Genomic DNA, 24509 nt, shown 5'->3' with positions numbered 1-24509 from the left:
GGTTTTTAAGCAGAGACCAAATGGCCATCTGTCATGGATGCTTTAACTGAGATTCCAGCATTGCAGGGGGTTGGACTAGATGACCCTCGGGGTCCCTTCCAACTATGATTCCACACACAAAAAAAGGCCCGTGGCTTTGTACTTATGCAAAAACGTTCCAGAAATATCCACTTCATTCGAATAAGAAAAGAGGGCCTTTCTTGTCAGAAGGCTTTTTACCGCCTGGCTAAAACGACAGAAGAAACTGAGAGGGACAGTCGTTTGAGGCAGGCTTCTGTTTTCCTTTCACAGGGGACCCCTTGTTGCAGCAGGCCTTGAATCTGGGACACTTTGAAGATACTCAGATCACCTTTCACAGGGACCTGATTGTTATCTGAGCTACATCTATGCAAGAGCCTTTCAGCAACCACATCACTCTCAATTTCACCTCCAGCAACTTTGCCGGGTGACTGGCAGCTACAAGTTCTCCCCACCCACCCCCCACCCAAACTGCTCCTACAAAGGAGTGTGTGTGTGTGTTTATGTACAGGTGTGTGTGTGTGTGTGTGCGGACAGGTGTGTGTGCTCAAGGGTTTAGCTGCGGCTTAAGTAAACTATCATCTAGGTTTTACCAATGCCTTTCCCCTGAGCGAAAGCCACCTACCGTGAATCACACCTTTTGTTGGCATGGGGGGGGGGACACAGAAAGGTAAGACAAAGGGGAAAAGGGGAGGGGAGAGGAGGAAAATGCAGTTTCTTTGCAAACACTTGGGAAAGAAACACAGCCCACTTTGTGCTGACTGACCAATGAGTGTTTAGGGCTGGTCCGTTCCAGAGGACTCACATATCAGCTTTGTTGGGTGGACAACCCTCTCCCCCCCCACCCCAACCCAGAGGCTGACATAAAAGGAGGCAGGTAGAGAAGCGTCGCTCACATTTCTGCCTCCAGATCACACACTGTGTTAACTCGCTTGCCAAGAGCAGCTTTCAGAAATCCCCTCTCAATGGCCAGTTACAGCTTCAGGCAATCCGTCTCTGGCGGGGGCTATGGCGGGTCTTCCTTCAGAGCTCCAAGCATCCATGGTGGATCTGGCGGCCAGGGCATTTCCATGTCTTCCGCTAGGTTCGTCTCCTCTGGGGCTGGAGGAGGCCTAGGGCTTGGCTATGGCGGAGGAGCTGGGGCTTGCTATGGTGGGGGCCTTGGTGGGGGCTACGGTGGGGGCTTTGGCGGGGGCTTTGGGGGAGGTGTTGGAGGTGGCTTTGGTGGCAGCAACGACGGCCTCCTTTCTGGAAACGAGAAGGTCACTATGCAGAACCTGAACGACCGCCTGGCCAACTACCTGGACAAGGTGCGTGCTCTGGAGGAAGCCAACACAGAGCTGGAGGTGAAGATCCGAGAGTGGCACCAGAAGCAGTCTCCCACCAGCCCATCCAGGGACTACAGCCACTACTATAAGACCATCGAAGACCTCAGAGACAAGGTAGGACTTCACATTTGTAAGCCGCACGGTGGGAGGGGACGTGGAGTGCACCAAGGGCCTAGCTGTGAAAACGGCAGAGGTGGAGAACACTACCCACCCACGCAAATAGCTGAGTTGGGTAGGTCTGAGTAGGAAGTCCCGACCTCTTGGCACTTCCATCTGTAAAGTGGGTGCAATAGCAACCGAGCTTGGATGACTGTGCATGTTTGGTAAGAGCTTGCACAATGAAAAGGCTGCATTCAGATGCTTGCACTTCAGTTTTGCCCTACTGAGGATGGGCACCACAGTAGCCTCCCTTACCAGGTGAACAGCACAGGACTGGCTGGTGCAGTATCTTCACAACTGGGTGAAGGAGACAAGAATCAAAGCCAGGCTTTAAATACTGCAGCTGCACCTGTCTCAACCAGGAAGTGATACAGTGGATTAATTCCACATGCTGTTCATTAGCAATAATTTCCATTTAGCCCCCTTTCCTCTGCGGAGAATACATGTGCTGGTTGTCCCTGCAGTGGTTAGCCCTGCAAAGGTCTTTTCTTTTTGCCACAAAGCCCTTATTGGATAGATGTGGCTGCAAGATGTTGCATTTGCAAACAGCTTTGTTCTGTGCATTGCTGCGAATTCAGTCATTTTACCCATTCTGGTGTATTCATAGCACCAGAATGCAATGCAATCCATCTCTTTATCTGTCTGATTGCAATGGAAACTGTTTGAATACAGCCAGTTTCCTTATCTGTTTTGTTTCCTGGCTCCAAGACTGCAGCAAACAATGTCTGGCTTCAGTTATTAATGCCCTCTGGCATTATCAGAGTTTGGTCACGCTGGGCTACCTTTTCTAGGACTGCAGCTACGTGAAACTGTTGCTGGCACTGCCCTCAGTTCAGCAGTATTCTGATCCTCGATAGCTCTTAATGGAACTTGGCTGAGCAACCACCATATATCAAATTCTAGAAGCCAATGCTCACAATCAATCTTTGAACTGAATGGGAATTTATTTTCAGGGTTTGCAAGAGTGGACCAGGGACACTATATGTGATGCATGTAGTAAAGCAAGATTTAGACTGCAACCCTGTACACACTTACTAGAGAGCAAGCCTTACTGAATGGGATTTACATCTGAAGAAACATGCGTAGACTTGCCCTGTTAGTTGCTTAGTCCGAATGTACATTTGGAAGTGTGGCAATTGCCTAGATTTATGCTCCTAAGACTCTGTCTCTCCTTCATTCCCATATGAGGTTGGGCATTATCCCTTCCCATGTCATAAGGTCAGGAATGGAGACTGAGAGGTATTTTCACCACATCCTGAGTCTCTCTCACGTGGAATGATAATGTGTTGGGTGAGCCAGAACCAGTTATGGATACATACCATCAGCTACAATTCTTGTGGTACAGCATTGCTTTTCTAGCAGTCGTGGTGGGTGGAAAATTCATGGTCCTCCACGTGTTTTGGTCACCTGTGACCATCAGCCATGCTGGCTTGGAATGATGGGAGTTGTAGTCCAACAATATCAGGAGGGTGTCAGGTTCTTCATCCTAGCAGTAAATGCAGGCTTCCTCAAACTCGGCCCTCCAGATGTTTTTGGCCTACAATTCCCATGATCCCTAGCTAGCAGAACCAGTGGTCAGGGATGATGGGAACTGTAGTCTGAAAACTTCTGGAGGGCCGAGTTTGAGGAAGATTGAGTAAATGCTTTTTTACCACATCCGTCTCGCACATGGCCTATGAGAGATAAATACTTTTCTAGTTCTGAACCTCTCTTGCAACTGGAAAGTTCTTCCTAATAGTGAAGCCTTTGTCTCCGTGAAGTTTAAATCCTGTGCTCTCCCTGGCGGATGGGGTGAAAGAGTTTCCTCCCCACTCCTGCTTCTGATTCTTTCACTCATCCCTTCATGCATCACCATCCTGACTTACCAAGAGGTTTCACACAGACCTGAACTGGTTCCTCAGCAGAGGCCTCTTGGTTCTGAAGTCAACCTTGTTACCGCAGGACTGCTGTGGCTTTGTTCGAGAACCTGTGGTTGAACCTACTGTTATTTCGAAAAGGGGGAAAAACAGACAAGAAAACTGTGGATGTTGGCTAAGCTATGTGCACCGTAATCTTCTCTCTTTATGTACAAGACAAGGTTTATTTTGCTCTAGCAGAGTCATCAGCACACAATGGGAGTTTGTTTATGAATGAAGCACACACGCCCTCAAGGCACACACAGAGAAGCACAAAAGCAAACAGTTATTGTAAGGAAATCTGCACCAGCCTTGAGAGTTCATGACCATCGCCTCCCAAGGAGGCTTGTCACTTTTCATTTTTACCCTTCAGGTCCCTGAGCAGGGCCTGAAATAAACTAGAGCCAGCAAGGAACTTAGCACGTCAGCTATACAGCTGGGTCAAAGCCAGCAGGCTATGGGCAGAGCTTAGGATAGATTCTGGTGGAATGTGGGTGAGGGATGAGTAAGGATATCTGTCCATTGACAGTTTACAGATGTCACTGTGAATTATTCAGCCTATGAGCTGGGGATCTGTCACAACATAATCAAAGGATAGAAAACAATGCTGGGCCAGTCACAGATCTGGTGGAGCTGGTATTATTCTACAAGAGGGATGAGGAACCTATGGTCCTCCAGATGTTGTTGATGACAGCTCCCAGCATCCCTGACCACAGGCCATTCTGGCTGGGATGGATGGGTCTGACCCCATCTGGAAGGCCACAGGAGTCACATGCCTGTTCCAAGTGGTCACGTAGGCTGAGTCATGTCATTATGTTATGGAAAAATCAGTATAACGTGATGCTATGGACCTGGGTGAACAAGTGAATCCAGGGCTGACCTAAGACATTTTTTTGCCTGGTGCAAAAGGGAAGATGGTACCTGCCACATTCCACTTGCTAAAGACAACCAGACTGGTGGTTTTGTATCGTGCTTGGATGCTGGCAACAGGACAGCCTCTTGCACTGCCCCAGGAGGCAACAGGCTGTCTTCAGGGGAGAAGGCCAGACAATGTGCCCCATAGTGGAAGCTGGTTCATACAGGCAAATGGGGAGCTGCCCCTCCAACCTCAGTCTGCCCTCAACTAGCTCCCACTTGCCTGCCTTCTTACAACAATCAGGGAGTGGCTCTGTCTGTCATTGGCTCTGGCTGCACCTACTGTTGATCTCCCAGCCTTCTGCAATACAAGCCCCAATGGGTGCCAGCCACCATTGGAGGCACATAAAGCTCAGTTCATTCCCTGTTCCTCATCATTCGGCCTCTGACATAGCTGCATCACTTTGTCTCATGGTAGGGCCAGCCCTGAATGTTCCAGCTTTTTTCAGGATGTAATAACAGACTCACCAGCCCTACTGAAGAGGCTCCTCATGAGGCTGGAGGAACATCGCCCGGCTAATGTTTTATTGATTATTGATTTTAATATGCTGTAAACCGCTTTGAGATTTTTATTAAAAATATAAAGCGGTATAGAAATTTAATAAAAATAAAAATAAAACAAGCAATGATGATGCACATTCAGAAGACCATTTACCCTCCACAATGTGCTGAAGAAGAACAAGAAGAGTTTGGATTTGATATCCCGCTTTATCACTACCCGAAGGAGTCTCAAAGCGGCTAACATTCTCCTTTCCCTTCCTCCCCCACAACAAACACTCTGTGAGGTGAGTGGGGCTGAGAGACTTCAAAGAAGTGTGACTGGCCCAAGGTCACCCAGCAGCTTCATGTGGAGGAGCGGAGACACGAACCCGGTTCCCCAGATTACGAGACTACCGCTCTTAACCGCTACACCACACTGGCTGAGCCACACCTTTCACACATCATTGCAAGCAAATCAATCAATGTGTGTCAATGGCCACCAAACATATTTTTTTTAAAAAAAGAGAAAACTTACAATACATATGAAAGCAAATAACCCAATACGGGTTTCCTCTTCTCTTGCAGATCCTTGAAGCCACAATTGACAACAACAAGGTTATCCTGCAGATTGATAATGCCAGGCTGGCGGCTGATGACTTCAAAACCAAGTGAGACAACTTTTCATAGGCAGAGAAATAGAAATGGGTTAACTGCAGATCAATGACCTTAGTATTAGGGCATAGCCATGCTGCTCAGAGCTATGGTGAAATATTGAGCAATTATGCCAGAGTATGCGGGGGACGCTGTAGTCTAAACCACTGAGCCTCTGGGCTTGCCGATCAAAAGGTCGGCAGTTCAAATCCCCGCAGTGGGGTGACCTGCTGTTGCTCGGTCCCAGCTCCTGCCAACCCAGCAGTTTGAAAGCACACCAGTGCAAGTAGATAAATAGGTACTGCTGCAGCGGGAAGGTAAACGGTGTTTCCGTGCACTGCTCTGGTATCAGTGTTCTGTTGCACCAGAAGCAGCTTAGTCATGTTGGCCACATGACCCAGAAAAACTGTCTGTGGACAAACGCCGGCTCCCTTGGCCTGTAAAGCAAGATGAGCACCGCAACCCCAGAGTCGTTCGCGACTGGACTTAACTTTCAGGGGTCCCTTTACCTTTACCTTTATGTGGGGGAAGACTAGTTTTCTTGGCACTCTACATTTCACAGTGATTAGATTAAGCCAGCTCAGACAATTTTAGCAATTGATCGTCATTTGCTGGCATTGATTTGTTTTAAAAGGTTTGAGTCTGAGCAAGCCCTGCGCATGAGTGTTGAGGCTGACATCAATGGGCTGCGCAGAGTCCTGGATGAGCTGACCTTGGCTAGAACTGATCTGGAGATGCAGATTGAAAATCTGAAGGAGGAACTGGCTTACCTTAAGAAGAACCACGAGGAGGTAAAGAAAGGCAGCATTCAGCATTTTGAAGCATGGTAGCATAATAATAATGTAACAAAATGACAATTTGTTTTTTATTATTAGTTTATTGTTTCTGTTTCTGTTGCTAATAATAAGTATATACCACACTTCTAAAAGTTCCCAGGGCAGTAAGAGTTTCCAATAAAGTAGAGTATTAGAAGACCACCACTGAAACAATAAAGCCACCATTGCCATAGTCACCATATATAACCCACAGCAGCACAGAACATCAACATCCAGCGATGGGCAAACCCATCTCATTAATCATCAAAGGCCAAGTGGAACAGATCCATCTTCATTAGGTGATGAAAAGGCGCTAGCGGGCAGACATATCTGCAATGGAGGGAGTTCCAAAATCAGGGAGCCATAACTGAGAAGGACCTGCTGCAGAAGCCGTTTCAGATTGCCAGATGTTAGGAGGATAAGAAGGATGACTCTGAAATAGAGAGGGATGGGGAGGTTGTAGTCTTCCAGATGCAGCGGGCTCACAGTACCACAGTCTATTCCTCATTACTGAGGTCTCAGATTTAATGTATGGTGAGACATCATGCACAGAGGACCACATATAAGGCGGAGAAGAATTCTTGGCTTTCTACCAACCTCTGTCACCCTCTGCCACCCCCCAAAACCAGCCTCCACCAGATGCCAAAGCACACACACACCCTTCCATGGTGGTGGAGGGGACAGCAGCGGAACTGCATGGCGAGACAAGAAGACGTAGGCATGGTCTCTCCTTCTCTCTCTGTTGACCTGGCCCTTGACACACTGCAGGACAGCCTGCTGGGGAATGAGGGGTGGGTGGGCATAGGAAACCTCTCATCTTAAAGCATGCCTGCGGTGCTGCTCCCACTTCAACGTCTTCAAGGGAAAGAGAAGTGTGACTGAGGAGCAGGAAGATGCAACTTTTGGTTTCAGGGAAGGACAGTGGATAAAGGGTAGTCTTCAACACTAGTCCTACTCAGAGTAGACCCAGTGAAGGCACTAACTTGGGGTCATTAACTTAAATGGGTCTACTCTGAGTTGGACTTATTTGAACACCACCCATAGTTTTTCCTGATACCCCTTTGACAGTCCGCCCAACAAGCTGAGACTAACTCAGAAGGTTGTGGACTCTCCTTCATGGGAGATGCTTAAACAGAGGTTGGGTGGCTATTGGTCAGGGATTATTTAGCTGTGATTCCTGCACTGCATGGGGCTGGAGTAGTTGACCCTCGGGGCCACTTCCAGCTGTACAGTTCTATGATTTTATGACACACTCTCTCTGTTTTTCCAGACAACCTCAGATAATCCCTGTGTTAGCCCAAAGGGAATGTGGGATAGCGTGCCTAACCCTAGATAAAAGGATAGCTGTTAGGCATTGTTGCTCTGCTGACACACCTGCAATTAATGCCTATGTCTTGGTCTCTTTTTACAGGAAATGAGTTCTATGTCTGGGCAAGTGGGAGGCCAAGTGAGCGTTGAAGTTGACTCTGCTCCTGGCATTGACCTCACCAAGGCTCTGACTGATATGAGAGACCAGTACGAGAAGCTGGCTGAGAAGAACAGGAGGGACGCTGAGGCTTGGTTCACCACCAAGGTGAGATGGAAAAGCCTGGGAGAGAAGGAAAGAAAGGGAAGGTCTTTAAAAAACAAACCAAAAGAAACAATTTCGTGGAAGAAAACTGGGCTGCTGTGAACTCACCTTGCCCATAAAATTGTACTGCTGAATACAGTGCAATAAAATGTAAATGTAGAGCTCCTCTAGATTGGTGAAATATTTTCGCAGGTGTATTCTGCAACATGCCATAGTGCATTAATGTTGGATGTATACTGGACCATCTTTCCGCCTTACTGGTTGTTCTGCAATGCTTCCCCAATGCTACCGCATTATTGCCGTCTGGAGGGGCGCTCTTCAGTTATAGTGTTACAAAACCAGGAGACACTCCCTCCACTGCAGGACATTTGTGTTATGAAAAGTTGCAGGATTTCAGCAGGAAGCAATGGGGACATTCACCCCAAAACGTTTGCAGGTGCAAAGAGTATTAAAAGTGGGCTGATGTAGAATGGTCCCCTTACCACTGTAAGCACAAATCACCATGAATGGACAATAGAAAGGATATCAGAAGGGCCTGTAATAAAACGAATGCGGTGTAAATAAATTCAATGTGAATATTGACATAGTCTTCTCTATTTCTCTCCTTAAACAAACAAACAGACTGAAGAACTGAATCGAGAAGTTGCAGTCAACACTGAGCAACTTCAGAGCAGCAAGACTGAGATCACAGACTTGAGGAGGACCCTCCAAGGCCTGGAAATTGAGCTCCAGTCTCAGCTCAGCATGGTAAATGGAGTGGTGATGGGTTATTTCTACTGCTTGGGTACTGAAATAAGTAGTCACAGGTTGCCTTTTGTAGGGTGTGTGTGAAAGAGTCAACCTCCACCACAGTAGGCAGTAGGCCTCTGAATACCAGTTGATGGGAATCACAGGTGGGCAGTTGTGCTCATGTCCTCCTTGCAGGAATCCCACAGGCATCAGGTTGTCTACTGCGATGACAGGATGCTGGACTAGGTGGGCCATTGACCTGGTCCAGAAGGCTCTTCTTATGCTTTAAGGACATGGAAACTCTAGAACAGTGTCTCCAAGCTGTTCTCGGACTACAATTCCCATCTTCCCTGACCACTGGTCTTGCTAGCTAGGGATGGCGGGAGTTGTAGTCCAAAAACAGCTGGAAACTCAAGTTTGGGAAACCCTGCTCTGGAACACAATGAATGTGCATGCTCACTTGCACACAAGCACACATTCCCCCTATTATCTGAGAAGGGAAAAGTTGAAAACACTGGGATAAAATTACTTACCCAATTCCTAATTGTCTCTCTACAAATACGGGCTTCTTTCCCCCCCTGAAACTGCAAGCTGCTGCTAATCTCAGAACTGTTGCACAGTGCAAATGATAGTGTTAATTTACATTTGTAGCCTGCCATATTTTGAAGTCCTCATGGCAGTCAGCAGTTGGTTGAAATGCAGCAATAAATACTTAGCATATATTAAAACACGACACCAGGTGAGTTCTGGCCAACTAATGCCAGCATAGCTGTGTAAATACTGTGCAGTGCTTCTGAAAGGTGTTCTGACAAGGGCATTGGCAAATCCCAGGGTTTCAGTATTGACTTCCAAACAAATATTTCCATTTTGCTGCAGACGCCTGTTCTCTGAACTGCAGCCCAGTTTCCCATTGTGCTTACAACACTTCTTTAAAATTCACACCCATATCTTGGTGACAGTCTCTGGCACACCCACACACACTTTCTCACCGACATCACTTCTCTTCTCAGAAAGCTGCCCTGGAAGGCACCTTGGCCGATACGGAGGCTCGCTATGGGGCTCAGCTGTGCCAGATCCAGGGGGTGATCGGCAACATCGAAGCGCAACTGGTTGAGGTCCGATCGGACATGGAGCGTCAGAACAGTGACTATAAGACCCTGATGGACATCAAGTCCCGGCTGGAGCAAGAGATTGCGACCTACCGCCAGCTCTTGGATGGCCAAGATCTCCAGTAGGTCACTTGACAGGTCTCTTATGACCTAGTGCTCAAAGAGAGCAGATGTCTCTGGTTGCCAGATTCTGGGTATTAACCCAGCCTTTAATAACCCACAACAGTTACTAGCCTGCCACTCAATCAGCCAATAAATACTAGGCTACTGGGGGTTGGTATTGACTGGGAAAGAGCTCCACTCCCTTGTGCTGGGGATCCCACATGGTTTCCATGCTGAGCACAGGGGAAGGATAGAATCTGGTTTAATCACTCACCTGCATGGAATTCTTGGTCACCTATGGTGACCAGGCTCATGCATTAAATACAAAATTGCATTAAACGGGAGATAAATATTTCTTCACATTTTCCCTGTGACACCTGGGTGGCCATTATTGGGAGGAAGAATGATGGAGCTATGTAGGCTGCGGAGCTAATCTCACGCTTCTGTTCCTATAAACCTTTCAAGCTCGAGGCTGGCTTCCCATGTTGTAAAACCGAAAAACTGGTTTTGTGTCAAACAAAGCTCTAGACATGGAGATTAATCCATACGGGGTGGAATCTGGTGGCACTGGTTCCATCTGCACTATGCATTTAGTATCATACCAACTTTAACTGTCATGGTTTCCCTGACCCATAGTATACTTGATGCATAAGTAAGGAATTAATCTTGTATACCCCACGTCCAACCTAATGGTCCATTCCACCCATTGCTTCACATTGCCCCTACCATTTGTTCTTTGGTATGCAGTTTTCCAGCAGCTGCATACCTGTTCTTCGGGTCAAAGTAGGAAGAATGCTGAATCACGCAAATGTTTCCCACAAAGCTTTGTTACTCTGGTTCTTCTACTCAGAGCAACTGCAGGAAGTTATGGTCTGGACCAAAAGTTCATACAGCCCTGGGGATGGCAGGAGGAGCCACTTTGCTGGCTGTATTTTTTACATTGCAAAATTCTGCCCTCTAAGATACTGTTCAACTGCAATACCAAAAGTAAAGCAAAAAACAAGAGATGACAGTATTGTCCCCCTCCACCTGTCAAAGAGGAGGTGAGCAGCTCAGAGGAGGTGATCAGAGGGAAAGAGATAGGCAACCACGCAGCCACTAGCTAAAGTGGCAAATTCTTCTTAACTTAGAATAACAACCCCAGGTTGGAAGGTGGACTGTTTCACAAAGTACATTTAGTCTGACATTGATTGTTAATGCTTCCCCTTCTTCTTTTCCTCCACAGTTTCTCCGGAAGTGTTTCAGGGACTAATGGTGAGGCTTCCTTCTTCATGGCGGGTTGAGGGAGTGTTTAGTACAAGCCATAGGATAATGCGGCCACTTTGCTGAAGCTAAACAGGTCCAAGCAAGCCCACATAAACCATGTTGAATTTCATGGTGACAGAAAGGTGGGCTATGAATTGGCCCACTGACATCTCTGGCATAGTGCCCCTTTTCTTCTCTACATGTGCCATGCAGAAATCTAGATTATGTCGGCTTTTTAAAATATATTTTTATTTTTTTCTATTTTTTCAAATTTTACAAGTTTCAAATAAGAGAAAACAAAGCAAAGCAAAGCACATATCCCTTTGACTTCCCTCTCCCCTTTTCTAGATCCTTGTGTTTTAATGAATCCCCTTGCATCTCCTTTATAATTCAAATTTTTGCTAATCCTTTATTGTTCCTTACTTCAATCTTTTTAGCTACAAGTTTTGCATCAGTCCTTAGATTATGTGGGCTTTTGCTTGGTTTGGCTGCTAAATCCAAACGAGAATGGCCTTTACCACAGTTTCACCCAAATTATTCTTGTTTCCATTCTGCCTATAGCTCCACTGTCTCCTCACTCCTCCCTCAGCCTCACCCCTCACCAAGCAACCCCTGACTTCTTCTTCATTGCCTGGCTTCTCTGCAATGCAGGCATGGAGGCCCAGAATGGCCCTTGCTTTTCTCCTTTGGTCTGAAACAGTTTCCCTTCCTCTGCTGTAATTCAGATAATAAATTCACTTAGTAAGTCCTTCAAACGACGATTCTCAACCTCGTGTGCCCAGATGGTTTTGGACTGCAACTCCCATCATCCCCAGATATCTTAGCCAGTAGTCAGGGATTATGGGTATTGTAGTTCAGTAGGTTAGAGAACGCTGCTTTGAACAGAGGCTGTGTTGCCGATATGCACTGAAATATTAAATACTCCGTTGGGATAAGACCAAGAAGACCAAGGAGATAAGGAAGTGATATTCCAGTTGGCCTGGTGTTTGGGATCATGGCCTGGCTGCTTCCTTATCCCATCCACCTGCCATTGTTCACAGGAAGTAGCAGGAAAACATGGAGTAGCCCTATTAAGGCACAGTGCCATCCCTCAGAGCCACAAGTGGTGTGATGGAGTCAGTTCCAGTTCCATTGCCATGGCAACCCCTTCTACAGGAGGCCCCTGAAGTCTCACAAGAAGTTAGCAAACTCTTGTGAGATCATGTTGGCTGCAAGTGGGAGGCCAAGGCTAAGACAGTTCAGGGTCCTCTTTAAGGAGGCAAATGAAATTCCATTTCTGATGATAATCTTGCAGGGCCAAGGCTGGAGTCAGAGCAGAAGCTGTGACTGAGCCTCCCTTCCATGGTTGGTGTAGACTTGGAGTGCTACAGCTGGTTTCAAAATGTGTAACTTGGGTCCATTAACTCTTTCCCCCACCTTGTCTTGCTACAGGCAAAGCAGATGATAAGAAGTGAAGAGCACTCTCCTTTCCAGAAACAGGATGGGCAGCTGCCATTTGTGGCAGATGAAAATCATCGTTTCAAAATCACTTAGCAGCAAACTTCATGAGCGCCTATTCTGGATGGCTGAGGCAGTGGCGTAGCGTGGGGGGTGCAGGGGGGGCGGGCCGCACCGGGCGCAACATCTGGGGTTAGGGCAAATCCATGGGTTGGGGGCGCAAATCCACGGGTTAGGGGGCGCAAATCCACGGGTTAGGGGGCGCAAATTACTTGCCTTGCCCCGGGTGCTGACAACCCACGCTACGCCACTGGGCTGAGGGCCACACAATGGCTAGATTCTCTGCATTAGCTCTTCCTGTTTTTAACCTTTCTGTATGGTGTTTCTTCTGCCTAATAAAGTTCCTTTTGGGCTTCTGCAAACTGAAACTGAGACTCATTGCTAAGAGAGAAATTGACTGCCTGTTAATCACTGCATGCTCTGATGAGCATATGACAAAGGGTTGTACTGAATATAGCATTAAGGTGAACGTTCTGTCAGTATAACAATTTCTCCATTTACAACTAAACATTCTTTCTCATCCCTCTGTGCCCTGCCAAGTTTATTCTGGGTTTCTCCCAACCCTTCAGAGCAGATTTGGGGGTGGTACAGGGAATGAGAGTGGGGGGAAATCCTATAGTGCTAGTGCAAGAATTTAGATGAATAGTTGAATATATTTTATCAAAGCCGGTGAGGAGGTAATTTCCCTCACCAAAATCTAACCCCTTTTCCTGCCATATGGAAAAAATTGATGCCACAAAAAAAGATATCACAATTAACTGATCTGGAATAATCCTCCACCACTCCAATTCCATTATCACAATCATCAAATACATTAGAATCCCCATGTAGTACATAAACACACACTGGAAAGACTTTTTAACACTTTCATGGTCGGCCCAACCATTAGACGGAGTGAGACAGCTGCCTCAGGTGGCAGGTGCCAGTGGATGGCAGCAGTTTTCCTCTTCAACTATTTCCCTCAATCCCCCAAACTACCCTGACGTTGCACAATCTAAGCTAGCCTGCTAGACTTTAGGCAGGCATGGGAGGATGTTGTCCCCTTGCCAATGTTGTCAAAATTGAGTACACTTCCATTTGGATTCTGTACATGGAATGGGTTCTTTGCCTCAGGCAAAGAACATGTACATGCTCTGGTTCTTTGCCTCAGGCAACAAAATTACTTGCACTGGCCTTGCACTCTCTTCAACCACCTTGACTGTAGAATCATAGGAGGAATGCAGATTATGAATAACCAGCTGGTAACCATGGTGTATATGTAACTGCTTGGAAGATGACTGGTCTCATTTGTAGAGGCAACTTTTACTAGATGTCCATAATCCATCCATTCTGAAATCTGGGGAGTCAGAGCTGCGGTAGAATCATCTTCATCAAGTGACATGACAATAAACATGCCTGGCTTCCCAAGTGGTTACATGCATGTTGTGTTTCCACCCAAACTACATGTTATATGTATCTGTGTGATTCTTCTTCCACAACTGGGATTCTCCCCACCCCTTCCTGCTTCAAGAAAAGGAAGCTACAGGAATGTAGAATGTCCTGTGAAGGACTAGCTTGACTTTTCCTTCCTGCCGTTTGTCCCTCAAACTGGCCCACTTCCTTTCTAGCTCGTGTCTGTACAGGTGGTGACCATTTTGTGCGGGGCTTCTGTTCCTAGCTCCTGAACATGTCGGCAGAATGTGTAGCTGTCAACTTTCAGATTTGAAAATAAGGGACCAGCAGCCTCGAAAATAAGGGATCAGCAGTCTCACCTGTCCCGGGGACAGTCTACGGGATATCTAACAATGCGGGAAGCAGTGGGAAATGGTGCTGGAATAAGGGAATTTCCCGCAAAAAAAGGGAACGTTGACAGCTATGGCAGAATGCCCATAAGCCTGCCCCATTACCCCTCCCCGTTGCACTCCACCACCATTACATCCCATAATGCCTTGTTCTGCCACCATTCTGCTCTCTTCCAGGTCCAAAAGAACCCACATGTTGGTGGTCACACATCAGTTGACCACATGCAAAATGGTCACCACTTGTATATGTGAGTGTGAGATACAGATTTACACTGCAGGAAGAAAAACAGTGTGGGGGCCAGAGGTGGAGCAAGATGCGTGTGGTGGGTGTGGGCCGCCCTGGGTATTATCCCTGAGGGGGGTGACATTGCCACCCCACCCCCGGGATGCTCACAGCGGGCGGCACACCCCCTGGGACGCTCACCACGCCCCCCGGGATGCTAGCCCTCCCCCCTGGGACACTAGCCCGGCCCCTGTGGGGACTTTTTAAAAAATGTAAAGAACTGGTTGCGAAATAGTAAAGCAGCTTCTCCCTCTTTACCGACTGGTCCTGCATTCAAGAGTCTACATTCCAACAACTTGGATGGTTTCAAAAGAGTTGGGACGTCTTGTGCATGCAGCGTTTCATGCAACGTCACACACCTTCAATCGGCCTCACAAGCTGGCGCCTCTGTTGTTTCCTTATCCATAGCTGAGTACTGTGAACACAAAAAGGAGGGTTATGCGACTATGGGCCTGTGCCCAAGCCTGGCATTTCTTGTTCTCCTCTCGAATGGTCATATCTGCTTTCCTGAGCAATTAATTACCGCTGGGTTGGGACTGTTGGAAGTGACTTGCTGTTCCGGCAGTTGGACTGAAGCGTTCTTCTGATACACCCTACAGGCAAAGGAATGTTAACACTTATTAACTGCTGGAACCCAACGGTCCATGTGATTTGGGCTGGGCTTTGTTTAGGGAGCATCCCTGACATGCGCAGCGTGCAGACTGCAGCCCCTTTGCAGCCGCAGCGCTGGGAAGCTGCCTTCTTCAAACGTGGGTCCCCAGATGTTGTTGGACTACAACGCCCTTGATCCTTGACCACTGGCTGAACTGACTGGGGATCATGGGGACTGTAGTCCAGCGACATCGGGGAACTCAGGGTTGGAGCACAGGGTGTGTGGGAGATCGGGACGTGATCTTACATGAAGGCTTTAGGATGAAACAACGAATATGCCAGGTGCGTGCTATATTTTCCAAGACTTTCCCTCTCACACTTGAACAAGATTCAGCCAAAATATTAAATCCTGTCTCCACAGACAGGAATAGGATCTTCCATTGGGATGTGAGCATCACCAGCCTCCCCTGACTTCAGCACACTTAGAGACTAAGGACCTTCAGGATAGCCATGATTCACATGCAGCCGTGAGGTTTCCTATTGGCCGTCCTTGAACTCCGCAGCTGAGTTTAGGGATGAGCAAATCAGTCCATTTTGGTTTCTCTACGTTTCTACTTTTTCTAACCAAGTTCAGTTCTCCGAATTTCCATGTCACTTTGCGATTTTGTTTATAGTTTTCTTGAAAAAGTGTCTGCATTTCAGTGCAAATTTCTCCTAATAGGCATGGCTTTGAATGCAATTTTACTTAATTCATACATTTTTGCAAGCCATTTCCCCTAATATAATGCGTCTTGTATGTTACTTTCAAAAATGTATGGAGTTTGTTCAATGCAGTTTTATTCAGAACAGACCCACTGAAATGAATGAACTTGACTAAGTTGGGTCCAATAATTTGAACAGGTCTGTTCTGAGTAAAACGTAATTTAATCCATGCATTTTGTGCACACGGTATATACATTTTTGTAGACACTACTTGGCTGGAGAAGCGCATTGCAGAATTCATAGAAGTGCAAATGTGAGAGAATGACTGCCTTTTGGTTTACTTGCTGAATTAGGCAGATTCACCTTCAAATGTGAACTGAATCATATCACTGCCCCGACAATCCCTAGCTAAGTTCTTTTCTCTTAATTGAAAACAAGCCTCTTCAAATCCCAATGCAAAATTCGGTGTAATACACAAGCACTAGCTGTATATGTTGTAATGCAGCTATGATAATAGAGTGTGTCAGAAAGTTTAGCAAGCACAGACAATTCCCATGGGGGCCTGGCCATAGAACTGCTGGTTGAATTCACAAAGCCTATTCTGTGAGTTTTAATCCTCCCTCGTACCAAGTGGGGAATCCTCAAGGGAGGCAGCTAGATGCTTTGGAAGGCAAAGAAATAATGGTTCACTGTTCCATATCTTGATATTTGTGGGGGAACCTTGCTGTGAGGAACTGAAATCTGTGTGCGTATGAAGCAATCAGGTGTCTGGTTCTCACAGTCTGAGAACTCAATATAAATTATCACAAATCCCAATATTTGCTAGGATCAAAAGATTAGGCACCGACTTCCTGGCGACTTTGCTCCACAGACAGACACACAAACAGTAACTAAGGCTGTGAACTTACCTGTGCATCTATTAATGGTGAACCGTTGCTCCTTGTTTTTCACTAATTGTGGCATCCGTGCTATAAAATGAGCCAATGTCTAAGTATTTCCAACCCCATAATAGCTTAATTCACTGGAGGTAGGCATGGAGATCTCCCAGCGTGATTCAACAGTCAATCCCTCTTCCCATGGAACTCTGGGAATTGTATCTGAGAGAGGAATAGGGGTCTCTCAGCACCCTTAACAAACTACAGCTCCCAGAATTCTTTGGGGGGAAGCAATGACTGCATAAAGTGGTATGATCCTGCTTTGAATGTATAGTGCAAATGGAGCCTTAGCCTAAGAATTCAACATGGGGCTAGATCTCGGTTCCTCATTTCCTTGGAAGAAGTTTCTTTTCCACAGGGCAAATTAATCCACAGTCTGAAGAAATTTTGAACCATTTGTAAGACCAGTTCAGCCTGCCTACATCTGCTTTAAAAATCTACGCATGTTAAGCATTGTCCCGTGAATAATGGTTCCATGTCCAGATAGAAAAAAAGAGAATGTCTAGATCGCAAAGAACAGTTTGAGTGTTTTTCTTTCTTTCTCCCAGGACCCGGTGAATCACAAGCTAGTCATAGGCAGAACTATTATTCACAGGAACAGTTTCCTCGGTGCACAAATTCATTTAATGGGGCGAAGGGAGGGGGGTATACACACCTGAATCAATCACATTTGTAATGACTTTCCCAACATGTAAAAAATGGTCCTGAGGTTCAGCCCATTGTTTAAGGGATTATTGAAAAATGCAATGACTGAACATGATTCAACAAAAGCTTGGATACGTTCGTGAAAGCAGTTGGGGTTTCCGCGGTGGAATTCCAAACGGGAGGTGGTGTCTGAGCCGGGGATTGCAACCTAAGCCTAGAAGGATATTTGAACGCGTTGCCCAGACACAGCCGAGGAGCACTCAGGATCAAGAGGGATGGGTGTATTGCCGATGAGGAATGCAGAAGGAAAGAGCAAGCTTTTCTCTTGAACAATGCTCCTTTGTTTGGGGTTGGCTGTGTTGCCAGGGACACGTATATATATATACACACACAGAGAGAGAGTATCAAGCTCAAAGAGGTTTTTTCACTTATTAAAAGTTTCTGATTTTCTTTCCAACAGGCAGTTATCAACTTGATCCAGCTCCTCATTGAGCCGAGTATTTATCTGAACATTCCTTTCAGGGAGATTAAAATAAATGGAAGCAGCACACCTAGCAGAGGTCTTGCCACTTGCGTCTGTTCCAGAAGGATGCCAGAGGAATGTGTGTTTCCCCCCCTGTCAGTATAGAATCCAAAGGGGATTCTCACAAGTCTTGTGGATGGCATGGTGGTAGTGGGAGAGAGAACTGGGTACGAGGTCTGAAGTTCTGCATTTCTTTCTTTTTTAAAAAATAAATTACTGCCCGCACAACTTTGTATCTGTCACTGGGGTGGGCATCAGCAAAATAGGAAGGCTTGAGGCGAAATGGAGACAGAGGAACATGCATTCCCTGAGAACATAAAAACATATTTGTCGAATGGCCCATGTCCCCATGAGTACCGAAATACCAACAGATAAACTTCTCTGGAAAACTTACTGATTGAGATGGCACCCCCACACCCCAAAAAGAAGAAATGAGACCCAGGATTTTTTTTGGGGTGGTGGTAAAAATAAACAGCAATGTTGTTGAACTTTTGGGGCTTCTAGAATGGTCTGTCTTTTAATGCAACACAAACATACCCTCTCCTGTATATTGCTATTATTACAGGACATGGGTGGTGCTGTGGGTTAAACCACAGAGCCTAGGACTTGCCAATCAGAAGGTCGGCGGTTCGAATCCCCGCGACGGGGTGAGCTCCCGTTGCTCGGTCCCTGCTCCTGCCCACCTAGCAGTTCGAAAGCACGCCAAAGTGCAAGTAGATAAATAGGTACCGCTCCGGCGGGAAGGTAAATGGTGTTTCCGTGCGCTGCTCTGGCTCGCCAGAAGCGGCTTAGTCATGCTGGCCACATGACCCAGAAGCTGTACGCCGGCTCCCTCGGCCAGTAAAGCGAGATGAGCGCTGCAACCCCAGAGTCGGTCATGACTGGACCTAATGGTCAGGGGTCCCTTTACCTTTTTACCCTGCATTTCTCTCCAAGGAGCTCACACTTCTCCCCATCTCCATTTTACTCCCCACAACAACCTTGTAAGTTAGATTAGGCTGAGAGGCAGTGGCTAGCCCAAGGTCACCCACGGAGTGCTTCGTGGCCGAGTAAAGATTTGAACCCTGGTCTCCCAGGTGCCAGAGCAGCACTCTGACCACTGCACCACACTGGCTATCTAACATTGGTGCTACAGAGGGCTGAGGGTAGAAGGCGACAGAAACCCTGGAGGGAGAATGGAGTGGGTGGTTGCAATCCTGAACAAGGAGCGCTGCACCCTGCAACATTTTGTTGCAATTCCCTAGTTTGCAATACACATCTGGCCAAGTTTTTGATGCTCCTTATTCCATCTGAGTCTCATTTCCCACCCACAGCTCTTCTCAGGCTTAGCATGATGAGATCCTGGACTTGGATAGTCTGGGCATAGGGTGGTTAGAGTGTTGGACTAATGCCACTGGGAGAGCTGGGTTCGAATTTCCACTGAAAAGCATGATGGGTGACCTTGGGCCCAGCAACCTGCTGCCAGGCTGATCCAGGGCTTTTTCTTTTTCAGCTGGAACTCACCGGAACTCAGTTCCGGCACCTCTCAGGTGGGCACCATAGCCATTGTAAGAGAACAAGGGAAGCATTCGCGGTGAATTCCGGCACCTCTTTTTCTAGAAAAATAGCAATGAGCTGATCTACTTCACAGGGTTGTCATGAAGGTAAAATGGAGGAGGGGTGGGAACCTTGAGCCCCACCTTGAGCTCTTTGCAGGAAAAGCAGGATATAAATGTAATAGATTAATTAAACGAACCAGGAAAGAACTGGAGGTGTGAAAGGAGAAGAGTTTTCTCTGAGAGAGATCAAAATGTCCAAATCCATTATGGAGGCAATTGGGTAGAAGCTTTCCTTTCCTTTCTCTTTCACCTGAACCCTGGCAGTGAAAAAAGATCCCAGGCACACACACACACACACATATATATTATATATATATATATACTTCACTTCCTTCAAAATGAGGTAAGCCTGTTTTGCTACATTTGAAGTCCCTCCTGCTCATTGTGTTGAAGGCACTTCTGGTTGTGAGGGTGAAACTAGACACGGATGCCTGCCCCCAAAGTCCTGTCCCGAGAGCACCACCAATTCCAGGGCTCGACTGTGGCACTAGCCAATCCCTCCTGAGCCTCACCCGCTTCGGCCTTTGCGAAACTCTGCCCGTCACAGCTGCGGTTTCAATACAGCTCTGCTGAAGAGAAGGCTGGGTGGGCAACAGCTTAAAGTACCCTGAACAAAATCATGAACGATACTTTATGGCTTCGTGAGAGACGTCGAGATCAGCTTAGTCGGTGCCGTCCTTTTGAGGAAACCATGACAATGGCACTGTTTCCAGAGCAAATCTATGGGAACATGCTGCGGCACACCCTGTCTGCCAAATGAATGACAAGCCGGAAAGCATCGACCTGAGACACATCCCGGTCCTCTGTGATTTGAACAAAGATGTGATTGTACAGCGTTCAGGGCTAAATGGAGCATGACCTGAAGACACTCAGAAAACCATCACAGGAGAGGGATGGTTAAACTGCTTAGGGATCATGAAGGTTGCCAACTTTGCTGATGCTTTCCGGGAATGCCTCTTGAAGACATCTCAGGGATATGCCCACTAGGCAGGCTTGTCTGTAGGTTTTCCAGGCCCCCTCCCCTCCACTGGCGGTTTTTTGCAAGGATATTCTGCATCATGTTATTGCCTAAGATGCCGTCGCAAGGACTTAGCTAATCAAGATGTCGAGCGCATCTTTGCAATGAATGCTCAGATCTTTTCAAAGTGCAAATGCACCAGCTAGGGAAGGGGAACCAATCATTAATGTGGTAAGAGCAGGCACCGATGGGGGTTCTGACGGTTTCTTCTTGTGCTGGGGCTCTGAGAAAAAGCTTTCCCCTGAAACTAGTTTTAGCGTTGGAAGGAAATCCCCCACTGACATCAGTGGGGGAATTTCCCACAAAGCAAGCAGCAGTTTCAGAGGAAAGATTTTATTCGAGATCACAGCAAGCAAGGAAAGGCCTAAACCCACCCACTAACCTACTGCAATCCCAATCATGATCAGCTCCCTACCAGCCATGCTTTTTGCATTTTAAAAAAAATTCCCATATAGTAAATGCAAAAATTGCACCTAGCTTCATTTTTAGTTTGGCTCTAAATAACTACACTGATGAAGCTTTCTTGGTGCTCCATCAAAGACATACCTATCTCCACCCCCATTGTTCAGCCCGGACATTGAGATCCAGCGCCGAGGGCCTTCTGGCGGTTCCCTCACTGCGAGATGTGAGGTTACAAGGAGTTGGGCAGAGGGCCTTCTCGGTAGTGGCGACTGCCCTCTGGAATGTCCTCCCATCAGATGTCAAGGAAATAAGCATCTATCCTACTTTTAAAAGACATCTGAAGGCAGCCCTGTTTAGGGAAGTTTTTTATGTTTAATGCTGTATTGCGTTTTTAATATTCGACTGGGAGCCTCCCAAAGTGGCTGGGGAAATGCAGCCAGATGGGTGTGGTATAAATTATGATGATGACGATGACGATGACGATGACGATGATGATCTACAGGAGCACAGGAAACAGCCTTATACCAAATTAGACAACTGCTCCATCTACCTCAGTGTTGCTGACTCTGACTGACAACTGCTTTACAGGACTTCAAGTTGGAGTCCTTCCCAGCCTTACTCGGAGACATTAGGGATTGAACTTGGGGAGGAGGGGTTGCAAGCAAACCAGGTGACCAGGTGTTGTTGTTGTTTAGTCGTTTAGTTGTGTCCAACTCTTCGTTACCCCATGGACCAGAGCACGCCAGGCACTCCTGTCTTCCACTGCCTCCCGCAGTTTGGTCAGACTCATGCTGGTAGCTTCGAGAACACTGTCCAACCATCTCGTCCTCTGTCGTCCCCTTCTCCTTGTGCCCTCCATCTTTCCCAACGTCAGCGTCTTTTCCAGGGAGTCTTCTCTTCTCATGAGGTGGCCAAAGTATTGGAGCCTCAGCTTCACGATCTGTCCTTCCAGTGAGCACTCAGGGCTGATTTCCTTAAGAATGGATAGGTTTGATCTTCTTGCAGTCCATGGGACTCTCAAGAGTCTCCTCCAGCACCATAATTCAAAAGCATCAATTCTTTGGCGATCAGCCTTCTTTATGGTCCAGCTCTCACTCTCACTGATCTATAACCCTTCCCTAAATCTAGAGCACGGGGCACTTAATCTCATGCTTGCCAAAAAGATTCCTGCATTGCAGGGGGGTGGACTAGATTACTCTTGTGGTCCCTTCCAACTCTACAGTTCTACAATTCTATGAAATCTGAGCCTCTGGAAGCAGAGTGTTTTCAGACATTTGCCCACCACCCAATCAATTTGCCCACCACCTACAACCCCTCCCTCCCGTTGCTCTGTGTGTGTCTCATTTCAAGGTGGGCTGGCAAAAAAACACCCGACCATCATTTTCCATACAATGGATAACAATCAGCTTGAGTTGAGTTTTTAATCCCAGTCACATTACGTGAGCTTGCTGGAAAAAAAATTTTTCCACGATTAGCAAGGGTTTGTCGAAACTTGCTTGTTAAAATACCGAATCTTTCGTGATATATAGATCTGGCAAGATGCTAGCGACTATCAATCATTTCCCTGGCATGTCTGCTGATAAATCATGGCAGGAAGCCAAGTGCCTTCTGAGACATGTTTTCCAAACCTGGAGGTTCAGCATCTTGTTCCAGAGACATTTGGAGCCGCTTTTTCTTCTGCACCGAGAAAGCAGTGCCAGCCTGTGCAGATTCTTAAGGTGTGGGTCAACAGGAGCGTCTCGGCAGAAGTTTCGACTCCCAGGATACAAACAGACATTCCATCTTTTCTTATTGGGCTGGGACTGCAGCTGCCCATGAAAGGGTTCAGCCTAAGCGACCGTTTGTGGCAAGAGATTTCGCCCCGTCAGCAAGAACAACCTTTGACTAATATGAAAAATCCCTCATTTTTGTCACCCACTCTCTCAAATACAATAGTATTTTTTTTAATTGCTATTACTCAGGATACAATCCTTTTGCAACAAGAGAACACTTGATTTTTTTAAAAAAAACAAACAAACACCAAGGCTCAAGGCACATCTGCACACCCAAATTTGAAGAATCCTAAAAGTGGGCAACTGGTTGTGAGAACCAGAGTAATGTAGTGGTTAGACTGAAAAGGCCTGGGTTCCAATCCTCCCCTGGCCATGGAGTCCACTGGGTGACCTTGGGTCAGTCAGACCTTGGGTCACTCTCAGCCTTACAGGGTTCCCGTGAGGTGAAATTGTGGGGTTGGGAGAGATGATATATGCTTGCCTCGAGAGCCTTGGAGGAATGGTGGGATACAAATGTTGTAAAATAAATGGACAAATAAATCATTCGGATATGAAGCGAGAATACTCTGCACATGCTTTAAGTTGCTTTTTAATTGCACTTTGCAAGGTAATGTTTCAGCTCTATCACATGCATGTTTACTCAAGGATAGGGATGGGCTAAACAGTTAATTTCAACTTCTTGCAGTTTCTTATTTTTTTCAGTCTTTATTTCACCACATTCCCACATCAGTTTGCAGGGGGCAGGAATTCAAAGCCCCATGAAAATCCACCAGCATTTTAGTGTTTATTTCTTCTACTGTGCACATTTTTTGTACGCAATTTTGTCTGGTTCAAAGCAGTTTACCCTAATAAAATGCACATCCGTATGTTATTTTCACAAATATATGCATTTTTAAGCACAATTTATCTTGTAAGTGCATTTTTGTAAAAGGGTAAGGAACACTGGGGTGATTCCAGCCAGTTGCTGTTTTTGGGTGGGATCTAATCACATTCCAGAAAATTCAAGTTCCACAATTAAAGTTGATTTGGTGCTCTTGAGCAACCCAAAAGAGCAGACTTTGCAATAAGGAAAGTGATGGGAAAATACAGTGTAAAGTGTGACAATGGCATGATGCAATGTGGAATAACCTCCCTGCGATGAAAGCAGAATGATTTTTCAATAAACAGCCAAACAACCACATCACAAGCTTTTCATAAACAAAAGTGACCTCCTTTGTGGCTCTTCTCTTTCTCTCTCTCTTAAAAAATCCTCTGTCCCTTCAAGTAATAATAATATTAATAATAATAATAATTTATTCAGTGCCTTTAAAAATGTGCCCTCTGTCATTTCCCATTTGCAATTTTCATCTGTCTCAGGCAAAACATTTGAATTTGTTTGTCAAACCCTGAAGAAGGAAGAGGCAAGCAAACTAATTCAGGGCAAACTATCTTCTTGGAGCTTCTCAGACACAAGATTACCTAGAAGAGAAATGATGGGCTGTTGCACCACCTCCAGTCATTACCATGGGGCATTCCTGGAAGACTATGTTTTGCATTTCCAGAGCAGAGGGTGTTATCTCCAAAGTCCTGTGTCCAGATCTCAGCATCACAGTTTAAGAAGGAGGTTGACAAGCTGGAATGTGTGCAGAGGAGGGCAACCAAGATAACGAAGGGTCTGGAAACCAAGGCTTATGGGGAAAGGTTGAAATTTAGCCTTGAAAAAAGGAGACTGAGAGGAGATGTGAGGGCCATCTTCAAATATCTCAA

General features: G+C 46.5%; 1 protein-coding gene across 1 annotated transcript; it reads left to right on the top strand.

Annotated features, from left to right (window-relative positions):
• The first annotated feature begins 838 nt into the window (after positions 1-838).
• On the top strand, positions 839-12881 carry LOC310747903 (keratin, type I cytoskeletal 19-like). Its single transcript, XM_083583300.1, has 9 exons — positions 839-1460; positions 5381-5463; positions 6081-6237; positions 7673-7834; positions 8453-8578; positions 9571-9791; positions 10997-11025; positions 12448-12589; positions 12774-12881. The coding sequence occupies exons 1-8, from the start codon at positions 984-986 to the stop codon at positions 12468-12470; spliced, it is 1278 nt and encodes a 425-aa protein (XP_083439426.1). The 5' UTR covers positions 839-983; the 3' UTR covers positions 12471-12589; positions 12774-12881.
• The last annotated feature ends 11628 nt before the right edge of the window (positions 12882-24509 follow it).

Source organism: Podarcis filfolensis (genome assembly GCF_964270895.1).
Source record: "Podarcis filfolensis genome assembly, chromosome: 13".
Classification (NCBI taxonomy): Eukaryota; Metazoa; Chordata; class Lepidosauria; order Squamata; family Lacertidae; genus Podarcis; species Podarcis filfolensis.
Note: the sequence above shows the minus strand (reverse complement) of the source record. Positions and strands in the feature narration are given on the sequence as shown.

Bases quoted from the DNA above. Each gene is read 5' to 3' on its own strand.
- LOC310747903 (XM_083583300.1), top strand. From the start codon at position 984: ATGGCCAGTTACAGCTTCAGGCAATCCGTCTCTGGCGGGGGCTATGGC. The intron at 5,464-6,080 runs GTGAGACAACTT...TTGTTTTAAAAG, and splicing joins GCTGATGACTTCAAAACCAA to GTTTGAGTCTGAGCAAGCCC. The intron at 6,238-7,672 runs GTAAAGAAAGGC...CTCTTTTTACAG, and splicing joins TTAAGAAGAACCACGAGGAG to GAAATGAGTTCTATGTCTGG.